General features: G+C 37.8%; 1 protein-coding gene across 1 annotated transcript in view; it reads right to left on the reverse strand.

Annotated features, from left to right (window-relative positions):
• Positions 1-24,435, reverse strand: part of LOC149284099 (serine-rich coiled-coil domain-containing protein 1-like) — a 304,267-nt gene that overhangs the window by 210,158 nt on the left and 69,674 nt on the right. Inside the window, exon 4 of the mRNA XM_089497149.1 lies at positions 19,596-19,722. Within this exon, the coding sequence (XP_089353275.1) occupies positions 19,596-19,722 (127 nt within the window). The remainder of the gene's footprint in view (positions 1-19,595; positions 19,723-24,435) is intronic.

Here is a 24,435-nt window from a genome sequence, read left to right on the forward strand (position 1 = left end):
AGCAAAAGCAGGAACTTTTATGTTAAAGTACCTCAGATATTACATTTTCAGTCCATTCTCATTTTAATCCAAATGCCACCATTATCTTAATACATTCTCCCAATTAATTTATTTGATTTACTTCTTGCAAATTTATTCACTGTTCAACCATCTGTGTGTCAAAAACAAAGTAGGTTTCTAAGAGTGATATATTTAAATGACACAGTATCTAGAGCAAAATAGATCATCACACTTTATTTCGTGTTACTGAGGCTAATTTAATCAGCCCGTGGCAACAGAAGGAATTTAGTCATAACTGATTTATGAGGGTTAGATAAATGCGGCCTTGAGATAAGAAAGACATTGTACATTTTCCTGAGCTAGCCATTTCTAGATATTAGACATGACATTTCAAAAGCTAGGCTGGGGATGTGGCATGTTCACCAGAGTGCATGTTGTCAAGAAATTAACATATGCTCTTTATGTTAAATGAAAACATTGTAAAGCATAAAACGAAATCTAGTTAATAGCAACTGCAGTTTCATCCATTATTACTCACTGCTTTTTCATTACATTCATTTATGTTGTTCCACATAATTATTTACACACTATTTACATTTGTGCTAATTGATATGGATGTGGTTCATTTAACCCCTTCGTGACAAAGGCTGATTTTACTTTTTGTACCCTTCGTGACAATGGCCGTTTTAACATTTCTGCGCTGCTCGTGTTTAGCTGTAATTTTCTTCTTTCCCGTTTACTGAACCCACACACATTAGATATTGTTTTTTCAGGACAAGAAGGGCTTTCTTTAGATGACATTGTTTTGATTGTATCATATTATTTACTACTAAAAAAAGTATAAAATATGGTGAAAAATTTAGAACAAAATTACTGTTTCTAACTTTTAGTTGAAAAATCTTTTACTCATCTATAAAAGGTAATGAAAAAACCTGCTAAATGGATTCTACTATTTGTCCTGAGTTTAGAAATACCCAATGTTTTTATGTTTTTTTGCTTTTTTCTACCCATTATGGGGCAATAAGTACAGGTAGCGTTTTGCTATTTCAAAGCCATTTTTTCCAAATCTGGTAATTCTTCCCCCCATGTGCCATTTCGGGTATCTTTGAACCCGGCCAATGCAATTTACCCCATCAAGTCATATATTTTTGAAAACTAGACAGCCCAGGGTATTCCAAATGCTAGTATTTTAACTATTTCCATGCACCATATCTACCACCAGTTTTTGTCAAACTTTGTGGTAGTCATTTTTTTGCATTTGTTTTGTCACACACATTTTACTTCAGGTATGAATTAAAAGGTTCTCGTTTATGTCACTATCACAAAACACCCCAATATGTGTTCAGCAACATCTCCTGAGTACAGCGATACCTCACATGAATGATTTTGCCTGGCTGTTTGGGGGCAAAAGGGCCACATTTGGGGCATGCGCATTTTTCAATGTTGAACTTTGGCATTTGGGGATCCACTGCCTATGCCCTATTTGGTACATCTTTGAGCCGGGCCATTTCAGTGTGCCCAACAAAACCATATATTTTTCAAAACTAGACACCACAGGGTATTTTAAATGCTGGTATTTTAACTCTTTGCATGCACACATTTTACCACCAGCATGTTTTCAAAGTTTGCAGTAGTATTTTTGTGTGTGTATTTTTTCCACACACACCTACTTTATGTATGAATTTACAGCTCCTGGTATATGCCGCTGTCACACGACACCCCATAATGTGTTCAGCAACATCTCCTGAGTGCAGTGATATCCCACATGCATGGGTTTGTCATTTTTGTGGGAACTAAAAGGCCACATTTGGTACGTGTGCATTTTTCTAATTGGAAATTAGGTGTGTGGCCATCCTTCCCCCGGTGTTAATTGGGACGTTGTTGAACCTGGCCAATTCAATTTACCCCATCAAATCATACCTTTTTTAAAAGTAGACACCCCACGGGCATTTAATATGCCAGTATTTTAACTCTTTCCATGCGAGAATTGTTTTAAGCTAATATGCTAATTTTAGGACTTGCTCACAAAAATATATTTTTTATATATATATATTTTTTTTTTGTCTTTTAAAAAAAAAAAATTTAACATTTTTTTTCAACTTGGAGGTTCCCCTGATAGTGACATCAGTGGGAAATGATTTTTACATTTTACTAGTTTTTTACAATTTTTTTTCTAATTATTATTAATTTTATTTTATTTTTTTATTTAGTTTTACTAATCACACTGTGATTAGAAAGCTGGGTTCCATTGACTTGCATGGTGAATGCAGTACCTGTATTCAACCTGCAAGTGGAGCCAAAGTTCTCTAGATGGTCTGGACCATCTAGCGAACTTTTAAAATGTGTTGGTTCCTGTTATAGGGCAGCGGCCATCTTGCTTGATGGCGAAGATCATCGGCAGCTGCGGCTGTGACCGCTCTCCGGAGCGGTCACAGCCCATCGAAAGGTAAGTGTTTGGTGTCGCTGGATGCCTCCTGATCGAGGCATTCCAGCGACACCATTTAAGTTTAGGAGGCGATCGTCGATCGCCTCCTAAACGCTTTTAAAACGGGCGTCCGCCGCCATACAAAGTATGGCGGATGTTGACGCCCCGTGGAGGGGCCAGAGATGGCCCCTTCGTTCCGATCGCGGCGTTGCTGAATGCCTCGAGGTCGAGGCATTCAGCAACGTTTTTTGGGTGCAGAAAGCGAAAACAGATCGCTTTCTGCACCCGTTTAAAGACGTGCCGGTCCTGGCACGTCAATTGTCGTAAAGCACATGCTTTTCCGTGTCGTGCCAGGACCGGCAATTGTCGTTAAGGGGTTAAAGACCAATAGGTATCTCTGGGAATGCAGCAGTTATGGGGAACTGTCAACGTTACTGTTTTTAACGTAATTGAATTCATATTTTAAAACTGGTTAATGTCTGTGCCATTTGTTTGTGAAGGATCGCTAATTGCTTTGGATTTGCTTGTTTTTTTATAGCTTAAAAAATGACCTCTGGGAAGTTTTAGGTCTTGTTTTCAATGTCAAAAGTAGGCGATATCCTGCCCTGGAGTTCTCTCAATTCTCCTCACACTCCCTTACGATGGTTAGCGGGTCTTAATATGGCTGTACTTTTGGGAAGGTGCGAATTTATAGGGCCCCTCAACCCTCCGGATGGTTGCTCTTCAGGTAGCAGTAAAGTTAAATTTATACTTTTGCATGCTGCCCAAAAGGTGTCTCTCATCTTGTGAGGAACACCTTTTCATAGATTACAGCAATGTGAAGGCACTGAAAGAGAAGGAACATCTCTTTGAGGAACCAAAAACAAAGTGTTACTGTACTAAATATAATATACCACAACGAAAAAGTATCTAAAGAGCTTCTGACAAAAACAAGCACAATTACGCTACATCAGGGTACACAGACATAACCTTGCCCATAAAGGCAATATATTGATAAATGCTAGTTAACTGTCAAAGGCTCAATGCACAGATCTACGCTGCTAGATACTTCATACAAGCGGTATGACTCCTCTTTGTACTGAATACACACATCAGGTACCAGGATATATTCCAAAAGCCTTTTCAACGCCATCTGGCCATGAAAGCATACTTTGAAATATACCGCTTAACAGATTGTCATGCACGGCATAACCAGGGCACCTTTATAAAGGTTAAAATTTGAGCTGACTTAGTGCAGTCTGGCAGCAAACTCAAAGAAACTTCACCAAACACACATTTAACTAGCTCACATAACACAGAGCCCGTGACACATTGTATTCAATATTACTCTGCTGTGCCTTAGAGTTGTCATGTAAGTAATTAACTGAATACAAATATCACAAAAAAACCCCACAATTGAGTTAACGCATTCAGTACAAAGAGAAATTATAAGTAAAAAAAAACAGTGCAAAGTAAAAAGACACTCTGCTTCCTACTAAATATGAATGAGATACATGTCTTTCTCCTCTTGTAGCTTTCCTGCATCATAACAGCCTCAAGTCAAGTCAAACTCAACCACCAAAAAAACCTGCCCATTCCTGATTGGGACTTTGTGTAAAAGTGCCACAACATTTACTAATGAAAAACTGGGTTCTAGATTCACAGACAAGGTTCTCAACTCCTGATGTGTCTGTATGTATCAATGTATCTTTGTTTTGTGTGTTAACTAACCCATTTAAATTGTACATCTCTCTCTCTCCAACTACAGTGGCCAGCTGCAGCCTCGGTCACACAAGTCTGAACTGAGTGACGTTACTATGTTTCAACTTATCTCCTCTTATCCCCATAGAAGCCTCAGGACTTGCCATAGCTTGTTCTAAAGTATTGATGCTGTGTTTTTATTACCTCACATAACTCCGACTACCCTGAACTCTGGCTACGTGACTGCAGTTCTGATACTGACTACCCTGTGTTGGAAATGGGGTATATTTGGGAAAAGGGGATTACAGGTGCCGACACACCTTCGTCTAGGGGTAAATAGTTTAAATCCACATAGCTCCAATAATCACAAGAAAATGCTTCTTTGATAAGAAAATTGAGGTTTTAATACTGTGATGAAGCCTATGAAAGGCTAACACACACAGGGTTACATTGGTAACGAAGATGTATGGTAACAAGGATGTAACAGAGATGTAACTAACTGCAGCAAGAATGTAAAGATTGTAACCAGGTATTGGGGGAGACACAGGGCCGGCCCAAGGCAAAATGCCGCCTGGGGCGAATTTTAAAATGCCGCCCCCCCTTGTCTACCCTTCCTCTCCCTCCGTCCCCGCCCCCCCCCCCTTGTACTTACCTTTCAGCAGTCCTGCGGCGAGTCTCCCTGTTCGGTCTCGGTGCCGGCTTGTAATGCTGAGCGCCGGAAATCTTCCGGCACTCAGCATTACAAGCCGGCACCGAGACCGAACAGGAAGACTCGCCGCAGAGGAGAGAGAGAGGGGCGCCGAGCGGGTACTGACAGCTTGGTAAGCGAAAACCACTCGGCGCCCCTTTCTCTCTCTTTCGCTTTAAAAAAAAAAAGGGCTTGGGGCGGCAAAGTGCCACCCCTTCAAAAGTGCCGCCTGGAGCGGTTGCCCCACTCGGCTCCATTGTCAGGCCGGCCCTGGGGAGACACACAATTTTTATAGGGACAATGATATCATGTTTACAACATTTGATCAAATCCTCACACAAGAGCTTCAGGTTTCTTTTACAGATCTCATCACACATTATTTACGAACAGGTCCTACTGCTTTCATAGACAATGCAATACACTACTCACAGTTGTACAGTTGCCCTTTGATGTGGGCTTCAGGAGGCTACATTTGTATTTAAATAAAAAGTCTCCGCCTGTCCTTTCCATGAGCATGTGAATTCAACTGGCCAAATGTTGTTTAGTTAGATCAGATCACTTTAACTCCTTTTATACCTTTAATGACTGTAATATATATTTGTAATATAAATATGTTATAATGCTCCCTAAGGTGTCTGACATAGTCTGCACGCTACCTCCACACCCAGGACTCCAGCTTCTTGACTACGGCTTGTCTTGACTACCCTGTGTGTGCACCCTTTGAGTTTGTTCTCGGTCTAGAAGGATCATCAGAAAGTCCCACGGCTGCTCGAACCTAAAAAGCTCATCCTAAAGAGGAACCGGCTTTCTCTTGTGGGGGACACAGTGTGCTACCCTGCACCAGAGTCTCCTCTGAGCGTTACACTAGATGTGCATTTTTCCTATTCAGGAATGTTCCCTACTGCAGTGATGCTCAAAACTTTAGAAATAAATTTAATCTGGCTTCATTTTAGCTAATTTACTGTCAACAGGGGTTATGTGTAAAATAAACAAATTAATAGTAAATAAGTAAATAAATCAGTCATGTCAACAAAGTCCCTATTGACGATTGTTGATTATATGGCAATTTTATGTTTTCCACACACTTTCTCTCATTTGTTTTGTGCCACAATTGCCTCAATATAATGCAAGAATAAGACACTATTTTATACTTTTTGGGAGAAATTAACTTCACCCAGCAGGAACTAAATAGAGCTCTGTGATAGAAAAAGCAAATGCAGAAATACATTTTTTTTAATCAAATTAGACATGAGAGTTCTCCAAACAGGAAATTGTGTATAAAATGACACAGGTATCTAATATATAGAATATTTTTGTAAAACATTATAGTTGTTTTACTGTTCAGATCTAGAGGCCCTTTTGTACAAATATTGCACATATTGAGACTGACTCAATACCAGAGATAAATTTAAATTAAAAAAGTAATACATTTTATCAGTTAGAGTATAATATGTACATATGTATTTATTTTTCCATTGCAGTCTATGAGAGAATTGCTATTCAATTACTTGTAATTATATCCAGCATTAAAAATCCAGCCCACTACAGCTACATATAATGTTAGCAGTAAGCGTCGGTTCCATGGAGCAATAAGCATCTCATGTGGTTACAAACATTTACATATCAAGTAAGAAATGGTTCTTAAACCAAAATCAATTCTTTCACATTTGCCATGAATGTTTTGTAAAGCTGGCATCTTTAATGCAAGGCAATTTCTGTGTTTGTTTTCTTGACCAGTTTATTTTAACTGTGGAAATGTCTCCCATTTAAAACAGATGCATTTATCTAATATTAAAGACTCCCTTTAAAAGTGATAATTTGTTACAATGGGTAATTCCAGTCCAATATCTGAAAGCCTGGAATTGAGTTAGAATGAAATTACAAAAGGCTAAGAGACAATTGTTGTGAGCTACAAAATGTGCGCAACAGCACTGAATAGAAAGAGTAACTTAGCAATATTTATATTGCGGAAGAGTACAGAAGAGGGAATGTTGAAATAATGTATACTGTAGGAAAAGTTATTGCAGCAATTAAGGCACCCCAAGGCAGGACTATTTACTTTAGTAAATTAATTGCGTAACTCAGATGCGCCCAAAACAGTAATTTCACATATCAGAGAACATTCCTTCATGCATAATACATCCCACGTAATTTAAAATAGTTAACAAAAAAATTTTTTATAATGAAATCACAGAAGTTAGCTTTATAATTGGCAACCTTTTTAACAAAGGATCAACGTGTTGTAATTAATTACCAATTAATGTTGGCTACCATATTTATATACTAGAATACTAAAGTGTCTTAGAGCATTACATTAATATTTGTTAGGTTAGAATATCATATTTTAAAATTTGTAATCACTGAAAATGAAACCCACAGTACTCTTTAATCTAGTCATTGAAATTCTACTATTTCTTCTTCTTTAAATGGGGGTCAGTCAAAAGTCTTCAGGAGCACTTTAAAGGTAACTTTGGCCATGAGTCGTTCTTTAAGATATCAACTCAAGTCATGGCCCACAGAAAAACTTCAACTGATTTATTAAAAATAAAGTGCATTCAGCAGTGATGTTTATTAAGCATTATTTATGCTTTCAATATGAGAGACCCAGCATCCTGTTCAATGCAAATTTTTATTTTCTATAGGGTTCTCAGACTGGTAGTCTTTAAAAGTTTATGTAAAGAATCCAGAATGCATGAAAAACGAATGTGTTGCATTGCACATAATTGATCAAATAAGGCCTGGACCACAAAGCTTCTGGATGACCAATGGCACCAACCCATTAAATAGTTGGCCAGTGTTGGTTTAGGGTAATATCCGCTTCAATCGGATAGTCTCAAAGAAAATAAATTACTGTATCATTTTATTTTTCAAATATTACAATTCTTCTAGTTCTTCCCTATAGTATCATTAAATGCAGCTTTTTTTTTTTTTGCTTTTTTTTTTTTACTAAAAATGCTCAGTACAAATAGTAAGTGAAAGTAAGTTGTTGTTTAAGAAAAATGATTCTGGCTTAAAATTCCAAATGATTTCCACCCAGACCCACGTTAGAATTAAATATTACTGTATAATTTACTTCTAGAGCATGCTAATCAATATGGCACTTAATTGTAAACATTGACATGTTTAATAGCTTAGAAGGAGGCATTTTCCCCTGCTCAGTGTTTAGCAAGATATTTTTATTTGTTAATTCTAAGTTTTTTGCAACTTGACAGATGTCCAGAATTCCACATGGCTCCTGTCAAATGAATAACTACATAAAAATTAAAAAGATGAACAGGGATGCTATTGAAAGCATTGTGCTGCTGGAGATTGGACCGCTTTATCTTTAATGTGTATCTACTGTTAGGGGATTTCAAGCAAGGAAAAACTATGAAAAACTATCAATTGTTTTGTATTATGAGCTACGTGTTTTTTTAGGAGTTCAGGCTAGAACCTGATACATTATTTATGGAGCACCAGCATATTCTGAAATGTAACAATAAAATGAAAAAGGCAAATAAAATGAACACACATGAAGATGTATTGGTAAAGAGGGAGAAGTGGACCCTGCCTCTACAAGCTTACAAACTATTTCATAAGGCACTAATGAACTTATTGGATGTTATTTTATCTCAAATATTTCCTAACCACCAACCTATTGGGGCAGCCTGCTATCCTTGGCAGCCTTCTCAAAGAAAAAGTTATATTAAAGTGCATTGCGAGTGCTTTAATATGCATTTTTTAAAAATGTTTAAAAAAAAAAGTCCTTAAGGAGAAGCAGCAGCTCCAGGGTATTACAATGGGAGCGTTTGCTGCCCAAGGGCTTGGGGATCTCCTCAACCCTCAAAAACTTGCCAAGCCAGCAATGAAGCTCACTAGCAGTACGTATCAAACATGTCACAAAATGTGTTTGCAAATAGCTGGGGGATGAAGAAAGTGGTAAATGCATTTAGGAGAATCTGCAGAATTTACAACAGGGGCTACACGGAAATTTCAAGGGCCACTAAGCTATCATTTACTTTAAGTGCATATGCTGACAGGAGCTTTCAAACATGCTTGGGTTTGGCATTAAGGCTATCCCAACAATGACAAAAAAAGGTAACGCAAGAGAACATTACTTACAGCATCTAAAATTGTGTTTGCCGTGCAATGGTGAGGAATTACCAGCCTTTGCACACAGTTACATTGTTGTCATATATACTTTTGTTATATTTTTACTAATTATTCATATATGGTACATAGAATAAATATTTCTCCTACACTAGAACCACTAGTGGAGGCATTTTTTTTTATAGCTCAGAAATTTGACTGCACCCACAGTATACAATTTACAATCTAAATATAATCAAATCATGCTGCAATCAGTAAAAGAAAGAGAAATGTTTAGGAGGCAATCAGAGAAAATCAGCAGTATACATATAGAATTGTGAGAATATTTTAAAATGGCAAGCCTTAATGTTAAAACGGCAATATTGCAATTATATAACAATAACATATTTTGTAGTTCTAAAAATACTCAACTAGTAATAACGGAAAGGTATAAATTTATTTTGTTCTGTATTGCCAGGAAAAAATATGACATTTCATAAAAATGCTGTTTTTGCAAACAAGCATAAACTTTAGTAGTCAGCACCTTCTTCTCCTACCATAAAAAAAAAGGTTTGGGCTACTATACTGTAAAGAAGCCACAGACTCATTTACAGTTTTTAGCTTGAGCAAATTCATCTCTAATTTATTTTGATGTTGTAGAGCATGACATCAGGATGCAAGAAGATCCAGGGGTCAGAGCTGATACAAATAAAAAATACTGTTGATGGCAGCTTTCACATTTTCTGCATTTACACTTTATGGACAAAAGTATTGGGATACCTGACCATAACACCCAGAGCCGGCCTTAGGCGTTGTGGCGCCCTGTGCGGACTACTCCTCTGGTGCCCCCCCTCACTACCCCCCCTCTCTGCCCCTTCAAACTACCTGCCCTCTCTGCCCCTTCAAACTACCCCCCCATGCCCCTTCAAACTACCGCCCCTCAAACTACCCCTTCAAACTACCCCTCCCCTCTGCCCCTTCAAACTACCCCCCATGCCCATTCAAACTACACCCCCCATCCCTTCAAACTACACCCCCCCTCTGCCCCTTCAAACTACACCCCCCTCTGCCCCTTCAAACTACACCCCCCCTCTGCCCCTTCAAACTACACCCCCCCTCTGCCCCTTCAAACTACACCCCCCCTCTGCCCCTTCAAACTACACCCCCCCCTCTGCCCCTTCAAACTACACCCCCCCCACTTACCTTGTTGCCGGAGTCCTGCAGTGAGAGCGGGAGGCATCCGTCTTCTCACTCTGCCGCGGTGCCGGCATTTCATGTTGAGAGCCGGAATAGTCCGGCGCTCAACATGAGATGCCGGCACAGCGACGGAGTCACGGAGAGTGAGGGGCGCCGAGCGGTTGCCGAGAACTTCACGAGCAACCGCTCGGCGCCCCTGACCGGGACTTAGATTTAAGCATCGTTTTTTTTTTTAAACTTTATTTAACATGAATGATGTTAAATAAAGTTTTAAAAAAAAACACAAAAAAAAAAACCCGATGCTTTAATCTAAGTCCCGGTCAGGCGCCCCTGCAACCATGGCGCCCTGTGCGGTCGCACAGGTCGCACACCCCTAAGGCCGGCCCTGATAACACCAACAGGGACTGGTATGACATTGCGTTCTAAATACATAGACATTAATATATAGTTGGTCCCCCTTTGCAGCTACAACAGATTCCACTGTGGGAATTTTTGCCCATTTATCCAGTAGAGCATTTGTGAGGTCAGGCACTGATGTTGGATGAGAAGCCCTGGCTTGCAACCACCACTAAGTTCATCCCAAAGGTGGGGTTGGGATCAGGGCTCTGTGCACTTTGTGGACCTTGGAAAGTCCAATTTCCAACCTTTTGTGAAGCTAAATTCTATGTATATGAACAAGAGGCAGCCAATCCAATCAAAAAGTCAATATATCTTGTGTCCATATCTGTATGCAGGCCCGGACTGGGACAAAAAATAGGCCCGGGCATTTAAGCCCGAGCAGCCCATATTTATTTATTCATTTATTGTTAAAGCCCACCCTTCATGTACCATCTTTGCATTTACTCATTCACACAAATCATTAACACATTCATTAATGCAGTCTCACAAATCATTCAAGCAATTCATCCACACATGAATTCATTAATTGTCATACGCATTCACACAATTCATCCACACATCTATTCATTCATTCTCATACGCATTCACACTACCCCCTCTCCCCATCTTATCTGCCCCTTCTCACTATGTTCCCCCTTTTCACTATGTACCCCCTGTCACTATCTATCCCCTCTCCCCATTTCTCACTATCTAACCCCCCTCTGCCCCTTCTCACTGCACCCCCCTCCCTCACCCGACTTACCTTGTTGCCAGAGCAAGCAGCAACTGCAGCCGGGCCCGCGGCAGGACCGAACTGACTGGGCCTATGGGGCCGCATTAATGCCCCTTAAGCCCGCCGCAACTGCGACCGGGTCCGCCACTCTAAGGGGCCGGGAAGCCCCCACCAGGGCCAGCCTTAGGGGTCTGCGGCCGCACAGGGCTTACATTAAAACATTGGGGGGGTTTTTAACTTTATTTAACATCCTCCATGTTAAATAAAGTTAACAAAAACTTTATTTAACATGGAGGATGTTAAATAAAGTTAAAAAAAAACAAAACCCGATGTTTTAATTTAAACCCTGTGCGGCCGCACACCCGTAAGGCCGGCCCTGGTGGGGGCTTCCCGACCCCTTAGAGTGGCGGAGCCGGTCGCAGTGGCTACGGCCCCTTATGCCCTGCGTTAATGCGGCCGTAGAGGCCGCATAGGCCCAGTCAGTTCGGTCCTGACTGGGCCTATTTTAAGGTACGGGCCTGGAGCTGCAGCTCCATCAGCCCCTAAGTCAATCCGGCCCACCGGGCAAACGCCCAGTTTGCCCGATGGCCAGTCCGGGCCTGTCTGTATGTCTCCAGAAAGTGCTTTGGAAACAATATACGTTTGTAAATTCAAATTTCCATGTAAGAATTTTTATCTATATATGCTGTCCTGTATTAATAACTATCCATTCCTACACACAGCTGGCACTCAGCCATACATCTCTCTCCAGTGTCTGTTCCCATGTGTTTATGCTTGCCACTAATTTGTCTATCTTTTGTCTTCTGATTGTATCACATCTAGAATTAAGACTTCATAAATAATAGATAATGAATTTTACTACAGCAGTTAAATCAGACATTGCATAATGAGCATGGTTGTTGCAACTGGGAGGTAACATGTGAAGGTCGGCTATTTGTTATGAGTCTCAAGAGATAGACATTATAAACTGAACCTCTATTTATTGAACAAATTATACAGACTTCGTTATGATATTAAAAAGAAAACGTCACCTTTCACAAGTCTATAAAGTATTTGATGGGTAGCAAAGTAAAACTGTAAGCATCCGATGGACACATGTGAGAGGACACAAAATGGAAAGACATGCAGATAGGGACTCAAGGTATTTAATTTGTCACCCACTGTTACATCAGCTCTCTTATTGGCGTGTGTCCATTACTTTATATATATATATATATATATGTCACTGAGCACAGCGTGGAATTACCTAAAGAACAATGTATATGTCTGAATAGAAAATTAGATATAGCCGCTTTTATTTTTTTGACATAGATATTCTCTCCTTAACACTTAACAAGTACAAGCATTAGTACAAGTGCTAATTAGCAGAACTACATGGGCCTGTGGATCAATGCCTCTAGGCAAAGACCAAGACAAAATGAAAGGTATAGAGGTGCTGGATCTACAAGTAAGACATCTCACAGGCCCAAGCACTAAATGGGTCTCTATTGTGTCCTGTGCAATAGAGTATCTCCAGATCAAGCCAGCTTACAGCACCAACCCAGAAGTTTTTCTGTTGTCTGACATTGTATAACAATATACAATGTCAGGGGGCAATTATTCCTCAAGTTGGTTCAAAAAGAGCTAGTCTGAAGTGGGATCGCATAATGCAATATGTGACCCTGTGGTAAAAGCAAGGCTGCTCATGCACTGTGCAAGCAGCCAGAAAGAAAGTTGTGTACTTGTTTTTGTGTGATAATGAGTATGTATGTGTGTTAGTGTGAGTATGTGTAAAAATGTGCACCAGTGTGTATGTTAGTTATGGGGGGGGCACAGAAGGTGCCATTCCTCCCCTTGGTAGGTATGAGAACAGTGTGGTCTTCAAGTTCTCTCACCATAGTATGTGTGCTTGATATACAGGAATACAGTAAATTCTTACCAAGCTGCATCATTCCCATTGTTCAAATGCTGTGCCCTTACTACCTCTATATTTAAGTTATGCCAAAGAGGTATTATAGTACTTCCTATGCACAGACGTTTTTTTTTTTCCACAAACATTATATGTTCAACCAAATTGATCAACCAGCACCATTTTCTCTCAGTGACAAATAGACACCCTTTAGCAATTAATCAACCTGTTCCCCTTTGTTCGCTGGATAAGCTGGCCTTAGGGACTTTTGAAACATAGCAGTGTTACACATCACAGATAACTTGCAACAACATGTTTAATCTATTTTTCTGCCTGCACTGAACCTTTTGCTGCATGGTAGTCAAGTGGTTAGCAAGACATAAATCATCACTTTGCCCTTTTTCAGTCATGATGTTTAATGGAAGCCAAGGAAATATGGCCATGTTTCCCAGTGCATTCATCAGCAGCATGTATATAATTTCATTTGTAAACTGTACATTTCTCATTGGAATATAGGATATGCTGAGTGACATTTACTGATACAAGACGCTCAAGAATGGAATTCTGCTGTCTAAATTGAATGGAAGCTTGACCTAACAAGAAAGGTCTTTAGAAGGTTAGCGGGGTCCCAAATCTAAAGACATTTAAACATGATAAATGATCATATCTGTCCCTATATATAAAATCTGAAATATTGGCAGACACTGTTTTATTAAAGACAGATGGAATCTTTACATAAAATGCCTGTGGCTGTATTTATTGATATTGTATTTGGATGCAGGAATGAATTTAGAAAAAAAAATAACATTTTGGATAAAAGAATATCACTATAAGGTCGGAAGTATGAGTTTCTTTACATGTAGAAAAATAAAGTAATTATTATCATGGTTTATGTGTTGTATAATTAGAAAACTTAAATTACGGTTAATGATTTCCGAGACACATTGCATTTTTTTATGTTATAACACTAAAAACTGTAAAAGATTGAGGAAGTTCCACAAAAATACATGTTTTTCTCCTTGAGCATAAAATACAGCTCTGTATTTAATAATGTGTGTTGGCATTGACAAAAGTCGGGTTTTCTAAACTGTACTTCACAAAAGTCATTTTTACTTCCATATTCTTGCTTCGCAACTGTCAGCGTGCAAGGATGAAACCTTGGCACAACTTGGCCAGTCAATTAAACCTTTAAATGAACTGACCGCTTGACCTTTTAGTGAATAAACCCCAGTATTCTGTCATTTACAGACCATCATGCAGTCAATTGTTAAGCAAAGTTTTCCTCTATTAAATGTATGTCCTTCATGCTTTAGTGTCTTGGCATTTTCTTTTCTTCAAAATCCTCATAAACAACTTATTACATTTTTATTTCCCATGAAGTCTAACAATAGGCTTATCAGTGTATCCTCTGTGAGAAGGTCTGATGAAATATGTCCATGGCAACCCTGGTCTACACCGTTGCCATTTCTGCTTAACATTGTGGGTTGGTTTTTTTTGGGTTGTTTTTTTTTTTTAACAAACATATTGGCCAAAAAATATATATTCCTTGATCAGTTTGGTGGAAAATTTGTAGTAGGAACAGTCTTACTTTGTTTTTCTTCAACACCTCCATTGGAAGGTATTTTATTTGAAAAATCTGTAGATGTTCTGTAGATAATTCATAGAAATTAGGTACTTATAAAATGGCAAAGCCAGTCAAGATGATTTATAGGTTATTCGTTAAAGTTTTTCTTTCATTAAGACCTTGACATTTGTCCTTTCTTTTCATCCATTTCAAAGTCTCCTTGGGAAAGAATAGTTTAGAACACCAACATATGTATTCATATGCTTTATAATGATGTTGTTTGGAAATCATTTATATAGTATATTTTTTTGTACTTCATGCTGGTTTATAGAAAAAAAATGTCCTAACTCATGCAGATTTTTATCTCACTGAACTTACAGAAGGTAGCTCAACTGATTTTAAAAGCTCAAAAACACTCAAAAAAGTCAATCGCAATCAGGCACTCATCTATTCACAAAATGTCGAGTTACAGTCAAATTGGACATTAGAAAGCTTAAATTAACACTGAGTTCGGAATTGTTCTTCATAAACAAAAAGCCATCCTCTAAAAGGTTCCTTGCGAGTTTAAACAAGGGTCTTTTTTCCTATATACATAACAAAAATGTATTTTGGGGACATTGTTTCTTTTTTGGCTAAATGTTGATGTTTATCTTTTCAAATGTACATTACTTTCTTAAAGAACACGTTCACTTTGGCCTCCTACAGCCATAACACCTCGCCTTCCCTACCTTCATTTCTTTCTCCTCTTGTAGCTTTCCTGAAACACCACAAACCCTCTTCACATAAGCACTAATCCATCCACTCACCCCTCTGTTCATTCTATTTACACATCCAAAAACCCTTTTATTACTGCTACAAGAGAGGTACAACTCCCTCGTTTAGATTGTAAGCTCACAAGCCGGGGCCATTCTTGCAAGAAACTTTGTGTAGAAGTACCATAAGGCTAGATGACAAACTCAAAGGTAGGCTTCTCAACACCTGTTTTATCTGTATGCGTCAACTACCCCCTTTAAATTGTACTGTGTTCTGTAATACGTTGGCGCAAAATAAATAATAATAATTAACCAATACATGACATCTATCCCTGCTTTAAACCAAGTCTTTGTGTCATTAGTTATTATTGTGCCAATTTTGTATGGGTTAAAAATTTTAATCTACCCGCATATACTTCATGTCAAAGTAAAGTCACCTTTAATATTTTTTTCCCGTTCTTGGACAATGTAAGCATACAAAGCAGATTAGGTGCAAGACAAACAGAAGTTAATTTGCTTGACATATAATGAAATTGATCAAACCAATGGCATGTCCCCTGTAATGTTTCAAAACTTAATTAAAGCAGATTGAAAAAGAGCTAACATAACAAGGCAACATTAATCCGGAAAAATATACATCCCAGGGGTTACTTCTGCAGAGAATTGACCTGTTCTATTTTTAACCGAGGCTTAAATATGAATGATGTCAATTATATTCAAATAATTTAGTTGATATGATATGTTTTTATTTCTCTGTCTCACAAACACAATTTAAAAGAAATAAAGAAACACTTTTTATACAAATTTCTACCACCATACCTATAGAATAAGCAGTAGCAAAATAAAAATATAATATAAATATAATTGTATTTTATAACGCATCTGGAGAGCCATCTAACATAGAATATACACTTATTCAGCAAGGCATAATTTCTGCTCAGTGTAGTCACCGTTTGAACCATAGAATCAGGTCTTATTATGTCTTTATTTAATTTTGATGCAGATATTATTCCCGAAAACCTAGTGGATAAATCTAGTTCTCACTTTGCATTCTAATGCATTAACTTATCTATTAGTTAATTTACTTTTCGGAAAACTATTTTAGTATATAAGCCAGAAGAGAAAATGCCAGAAGCTAAAACTGACAATGGTAATAGAAATGGAGGTATTCTATTTGGGATTCACAGTCTGTTAACATGGCAAAGCACCGATACAATAATTATTTTCTTCCACAGGTAGACAGGAAAATGAGGTCATGATTTACATCAGTCCTTATGCTTCAGTAGAAGCCTTTGTATAGAACTATTATAGCCAGTGCAGTAGAGCGGCGCAGAACAAGTTGCGCCAACCTGACCCCTGACTAACTCACACTATCCCTGAGTGGACATGCTATATAGGTCAAATAAATCTACATAAAATAAATTACAGGATAATGAAATAGAGAACGATTAAGCAGCGACCCATGCTTCGTTTACTTCAAGTTCAATAAACAGTGAGGTTAAGTATCTTGTGCAATTTTCTCTGATCACCTCTTCCACAATCTGCCAGCGTCGACAATGTTTCTTACACCAGATGTTGATTAAACATCTTGAACCCTGAACGCTGAAATCAAGATAAAGCATCTTAAACTGGATGCCTAAGAGGAGAATAGTACAGTTCAAAAAAAGGAAGATGCTTTGGGAAAAGGCTCATTGAAAACAGCTCATTGCCTTGGAATAATGTGGGGCCGTAGGGAGAGAGACCAATAAAGAACCTCCAAAAGTTCAGATTGGAAGCTGAAATACACATATGCAGTATGCTTTTATCATTATTAAACACCACACCTTATAGTGAGGCTCATATGATATATATATGGATTATTTATTAACTAAACATCCCACACCTGAGAATATGAGTGCGAGGTATTAAGGGTATCTTCTTCCATAGCTCTATGACATTTCCCTTGTGAACTTCATTTCAGCGATGGTTGGGGTTTGTTTAGTTTTCCATTTTCTTGCTATCAATAGTTTGAGTGTAGTGTTGTAAGTAGGGCATGAGGTATAGATAGACAGGCCTTTTTTGTACCCATATTAACTGGTCAAGTAGGGGGGTAGGCATTTACATTCTCCTGGTAAAGGCACTCCAGGACGCCAGGTTTGCAAAGACTCTGGTCCTCCTATGTATTTTGGCATGTTCATGGTATGTTTAGAAATGTTCCCTCTTCCCCTAAACGTAATAAAATCTAGAAAAAAACACTGTGTATTTTCCACCAAAGTCTTGAAAACATTTGCAATGGAAACATTCTAATGATGTATAGACATTTGGGTAATCTCCAACTTGACTTTAGTACATATGTCAAATTATTCTGATATTTTAATACCAAGGTATTTAATATTGTCTTTACGCAGTTCAAAATAAAAGATTATGAGCATTGAGTTTGCTTTATTTCCCTCCAAATAGTATTTTTGCTTTAGGCAACAGAGCATATATTTTGCATTTGTAAAACTGGAAAAACAGTAAGCTTCCCAATTACAGGAAACCCACAAAAATGAAGCATAAAAAAAGGATGTTGTGCAGGATAATATGTTAATAAAATCTGCCAGGTGATGACGGAAATAGCTGCAAGACACCGAGACAGAACAACAATCCAGACCGCAACCAATAGAAGCACTTTCTAACCAACCCGAATAAGATCCACTGCTGTAGATAAAAAAAAAGGAGGAAGGAAGAGGAAAACAAAATATTTTCCACTCAGAGAAATTAAATGAGGGAAAAAGGGACACATAGAAATAGACTCCCAACCACAACTATAAACTTTTTCCCTCCCCCCACGGTATCTCACAATTCATTATTGTACACAGTAATTGCCTCGATTATGCTCGTAGAAAGAAACTTTACTCAAGGCTCCAAGCTATTTTCATCTGAGTATGTTTTTTTCTTCTATGTGGTGCTCACAGACCAATCATGAGTCTTTGGAGTTAAGGGAGCACCCATAGCATTCAAAGAGGAAATGGCACTGCATGCCGACGACAATAGGTCCCAGGCTTCCAGGTCTCATCGTACATTGCTGTTTTCTAAACCACCATAATCTTAATAAGGAAGCCACAGCGGTACCTCAAGCCGTGTTGGCGAGGAGTTTGTGTAACCCCTCTAAAGGTTACCCAGCATTAAAGTGTAAGTGCTGAGAAATCAGGGAACCTGTGAATTCCTTTATATTTATCTGGTAAACCTTTCACTTTGAATGGCATTCTCACGATACAGTCTATATATGAAAGATGCACGCTTGTCAGGAAGTCCCTATGCAAGTTTCATTTCAGTGGTCTCGTGCTTTGGCGCTGCCCTTTTGCAGAAGTATTCCAAGAGGCCAGAATAATGCAGATGGAAGGTAGAAGTTCAATAAGAGTGCAGGAGATGGAGTCTAATAGGACATCACCTTAAGGCCAGTGTGACCAGTAATTGCCACAGTGGGCTGCAGAATCATTGTAAGGGTGTTGTAAGGATGTCACTAATCCATTTTGTGGATGGAGATGGGTGGGGTGCTGCTGAATTTTATAATGTGATGTGGTGTTGGGAAGAAGTTAGCAGAGAGAGATGAGAGAAACATGGGTGTGAATGGAGAGTGAGTGAGAATAAATAGAGGGAGTGATCAGAAATTGAGGAACAGAAAAGAAGTAGCAATACAAAAGGAAGGTAAACATAAGAAAGAGGGGCAGAGGGATGGAAACTGGTGGGAGGAGGAAACAATTAAAGAAAGAGGGTTGAGTGAGAAGAAAAGAAAACAGGAGAGGGAAAGAGAAAAAGAGAGCAAAGAGAGGGAGGGCATCTTTAGACACAAAGAATCATTCACACCTCTTTACCTCAATAAATTTTAAAAATGTTCTCTGTTCCATATTTCATATTTATACTAAACATTGCTTAGTGAAGACCAAGATTGCTTAGAAAACAGTTTTTACATATATATATATTATATATACTGAATTATTTAAGTGGCCTGTTTAGCATTTGTGATTAGTTGACACATAGTCAATGTGTATTTTAAATGGGATTCAATAATCTCTTTGTTCAAAAAAGAACATTTGGATATATATGCAAGTTCCTCTAGGCAAAAAAACTCCAATCCGTTTATTAAATTTTCAATGCTGAAGTAATTGTGATAGGTGTTCATGAGATTGTATGCGCTACAGGTCTACCTTTTTGAATATTTAAACTCATGAAACTACAATGCATTAAATCAAACACTTACTTTGTTGATGTTTCAGCAATTTTAGACTCTTCTTCATTAGACGTCTTTGTTTCGCTTGTTGGTTCCACATGGGAAAGCACCACTGCTGAGCAAGAGACTATAGACTGGTAAGAATCTTCTCGACAAACTACAAAAAAAAAGAATTATTTATCAATATGTTGTAAATTTCTTAAAAACAATGCATTTTAACAATGTGTCAAACTTTTTTCAAACCTTGAGGAAATGTGTGGAAATCTTTCATGTTATTTTAGTCTTACAAACTTGAAAAAATATTTTTTTTTCCCTCAACATCACATCATATGATATTAAGTAAGCACACATGCAAGTATGCATGCAGTAACCAGCAACATATCCTGAACTAGGCCTTTCTAACCCATGGCCTAGGGTGGCAGTGGGGTGGCAAACTGCACTTCATGGAAGACAGCCATGCCGGCACATGCTAGTTTATGATGTCATATCCAGAAGCTCAGAGAGCAGCACTGAGGGGGTAGGTCAGGCCAGGGCCAGCTTGGAGAGTAAAAAGGTCACTGGTAAACTGAGATACAAGATAATCTAAAATGTTTATCAGCTCGTTGATGAGTTTCGCTTCAGATTAGGCCTGTGCTGTAGTGAAATAATTTATCCTTATGTCAAATCCTTTATTAAAGTTTTAGGACTAAGGTATGACAAGAATGTTATCCGAAATTTCTTAAATTACATTGAACCTTAACTTCTCAATTGCTGTCCTTTTTGTAAACTGTTAACATCTCCTCAAGTTTACCAGTCCTAATAAAGGAAATGTTATTCTACTTCACTGCTGACGAAAGACTACTGACTAAAAGACGAAAAGAATCATATCGCTATAGGGATAAATAAGGTCCAGGTCAACATACTGTATATTGACAAAAGCAAAGCGAATACATAATATTAAGATGTAGTTTTGGCAAAGATCAAGGAGACATAGATCCCACAAGTATTAATTAGCCAGAAAGCAAAGAGCAGTATATTATAAGCAATACAAGTAACATAATCATTTGTAAACTGTGTAAAATGTTTTTGCAACCCCACAATTTCAATGCACACAAACTATTCCTTTTCATTATATTTTTCATATTATAAAGTGATTTTGCAAAATCTGGTTTTGAATGCATTACTCTATATTCTACGTAATTTCCTTATATTCCATCATTTTTCATTTAATGCATATATTCTTCTCCAAAAACTTGTATTACCCTATACTTTTTATTGCTTTTTACTTATTGAGGTTATTTTATTTATAAGAAATGTATAGCCAAACTGGTGTATATATATATATATATATATATATATACATATACTAATGGATTCTGCCACACTGTAAAATAAGGATATGCATTACAATCTAAATAAAGTACAAATAAAATGATAAGCTGGACATTCTGACAGTCCAAGCAGAAAAGCAAAGTGGTAATACACATATATAAAGCAACAAAACTGTTTACATATTGTTTTAGCATACAAATACAGACTCAGAATAGATCCACACTGCTGAAGTGTCCCCATGTAGGAAGGACAGTACCTCTTTAGGACCTAATCTCTTTGTCGCTCTTTACATTTACTATTTTAGGAGCTTATAATGTTTGCTGATGAGTGCATCAAAGTCTTCTTCTAAATGCCCCACTGAATTAGGTGCATGTTACCAACCGGTCAAAAAGTCACATACCATCCTGCCCCTACTCAAACCACCCCCGAAACAAAATTGTCCCTTTTTTGACCATTTGAAATGTTAGGAGGTATCTACATCTAAAGAAATGTTTCAACCTGTTGTAAAACTCATGTTCATTTAGAAACTATAGACAATTTATTAATGCTTGAAATAATTATACCATTACATAAGTTATGGTGGGTAAAGGTGATGGAAAACACTTCCACTTAAAATTTAGGGGTAAAGATACCAGACAAGCCAGAAGGCTCGTTTTTCCCTGAGAAACCTCATGGTGCTGCCACAACCACAAGGGATTCTGGGTAGGCGCATGCAAATAAGGTCAACAATGATCACCTTTTGCCTCTATATACAAATGACACATATACTGACACAAATATTCACATTAAATAATTACTTTCAGATATACCTATAGTACTAAAAGATAGTTCTTCATGTCCTAATAAAACAATATATATAAGAGGCATGTTCAACATATTACATTTATACTAAATATGCCAAAAAATAGCCCTGACCATGAAGAGAGTAAAACCCTGAAAGTCATCCAATATCTTGTTCTATTCTAAAACATGAATTTCACTCTGTAGTATGTTAAGTAAATGAACCTTGGTGGAGCTGTCATTTAGGTGGAACAGCATCTTTAAACCACAAATACATATCATGTCAATTTACTTTTCTTTCAAATATGCATCACCTTGTCTATAAGTGTCCTAATACCATAAGATTGATCATAATTTTATTTTTTAAGAAAAAATATTTAGAAATGTTACCTTTCGTTATTTATTGCATGGTACAAACCATACTTCTCAACTATCTCTAATGTTAGATTAAGTTCTCTCCTATACATTAGGAATGTAGTGTTGTCAGCGATCAGTAAGAGCTCTTCTCTAGACACAGACTGGGCGAGAAAAGTAGTTATTACAGATACAGCTCAATGTACACCATCCATAATTCAATCTGTCAAAGACTGTTTTATTATTCCTGTACTGAATATCTATGTTTTGTATGATTTCTGTTATATAATAATATATTAGGTTATTATTAGAAACTAGATATATTATTATTATTATTAGATATTAGTTATATTAGACATAACAATATATTAGGTAAGGCTACCTTTACCAGTTCATGCTTAACCAAGTATGTTTTAAAAATCAGTCTTTCTAACTATGGCTTGGGTATCGCTGATCAGAATCATTTTCTTTACTTAGTATACAAAAAGACTTATTTTTAAAATAAAACATCGATTTTGTTGCAATATATTAAATCATATAAATATTTTATACAGCATAATTTCAGATCTACTACAGTGTAACATAGCACTGCACAGCAAAAAGGATTCCCCATATGATGAAGGTAACAATTCAGTGACCTTGCAAATGAGACCTTATCAGCAGAAAGTGAGTCAACATTTCATTATCAATGAAGAAGTTCAGTGACCTGCCTATTACAGTCCTATCAGCAGAAAGATGGGTGTCAAGTTTTCAATATAACAATTTTCAAATCCTCATGTGGTAATGCAGTATTGGAACTCTTAAAGCAGACCTGATGCTTTCCCTAATCGCACTTTTTATAGTTCGCTGCACTAAATAAACCCATACTGTTTACAAATTAAAATAAGCAATATATATGTATTAGGGAACCGTAAGGAATATTCTTTACCGTTCAGTTATCTCTCCCCTTTGAGAAACATAGGAATTTACCATTTATCCTGGTGTAAAGTTTGAATCAGTCCTTGATCTTGTGTTAGATTTAGGATGACTTTTTTAGCTATGCCTTGCAGATTTAAGTTACTTACAGTATTTCCCTCCACCACTTCTGATGATAGGCTGTTCTACTTATCTACCACCCTCCCAGAAAAGTAAAACTTCCTTACATTACTTCCTTTGATCCTCCAGTTTTAGATTATGACCTCGTGCTAACATTTATCCTCCTTTAACATAAACTTCCAGTACTTTGTTAAATCCTCTTAAGTATTTACATGTTCCTATCACATCTCCCCTCTCCTTTCCTCGCCCTTAGTCTTTCCTGATATTTTTTATCCCTCATACCATTTTGGTAGCCCTCTTCTGAACTCTCTCCACAATGTCAATACCCTTCTGGAGATGGCGTCTCCAGAACCGTATGCAATACTCTAGTTCAGAGGTTCACAAACTTATTTGGCTTGCTGTCTTCTTTTCAGAAAAAAAATTACTCAGCACCCCCCCCCCCCCTGGAAATGTACCTGGAACTTCCCAGCACCCCCAGGGAGCAGTATTCCCCACTTTGAGAAGCACTGGGTTATAGTTATACATTTCATTTCGTGTGTTTATTTGGAAAATAAAGTAATCGCTACAACTTTAACACCTTTCTTTATGCTTCCACCGCCCCATTATTCTCTAATCGCACCCAAGGCTACTACCGTCCCTTGGATCGTTCCAGCGCCCCCCCCCCAGGAGGCAGTATCGCCCACTTTGGGAAGCAATGCTCTAGGTGAGGTCTGACCAGAGATCTGTAAAGCGGCAGAACTGCCTCTCTCTTCCTGCTACTAATGCCTCTTGCTAAACAGCCCTGCACCCTGCTTGCTTTGTGCAATGCTTTATTGCATTGTCCGCTTACCTAGACACTCTTCCGTTGCTGATCACTGTAGACCGGTTAAAACAGCATTTATAAAGGCAAGAGAAGCATTTAAGACAGAAAACCCGATGATATGTTCGTTTTGTTACCTTTTGATATAGATCTCAGCTTCCCTGACATAAAAAGCCCTTTAAAAATATGTACAAAACTACTGCACTCATTGAAAAACAAAAGGCACAAGATATAGGTGGTATAACAGTTTGCATCTTGAAAAAAGCAAGATGGAGGCTTAATGATCGCTAAACACACAAAAATTGTGTATTCTAAAACAATATAATCCCAGAGTGCATACAAATATATTATTCGTTTACCACTATTTGTTCAACCACTATTCTATCAACATTCTTTTTATTATGATTATCTTTTATTTATATATCACCAACGGTCTACGCAGAGCTTCTTACAATACATATATTCAAGAGGTACATAAGATAAAGTGGGCCTTGCTTACAAGCTTACACTCTTACAGCCTTAATGTCTGCTTAACATGGGTTTTTGAATGGCCACAACACAGTATCTGCTCCTGCTTAGTGATTTAATGAT

Source organism: Sceloporus occidentalis, unplaced genomic scaffold (genome assembly GCF_023333645.1).
Source record: "Sceloporus occidentalis isolate IW3139 unplaced genomic scaffold, rSceOcc1.0.p SCAF_99, whole genome shotgun sequence".
In the NCBI taxonomy this organism is placed as follows: Eukaryota; Metazoa; Chordata; class Lepidosauria; order Squamata; family Phrynosomatidae; genus Sceloporus; species Sceloporus occidentalis.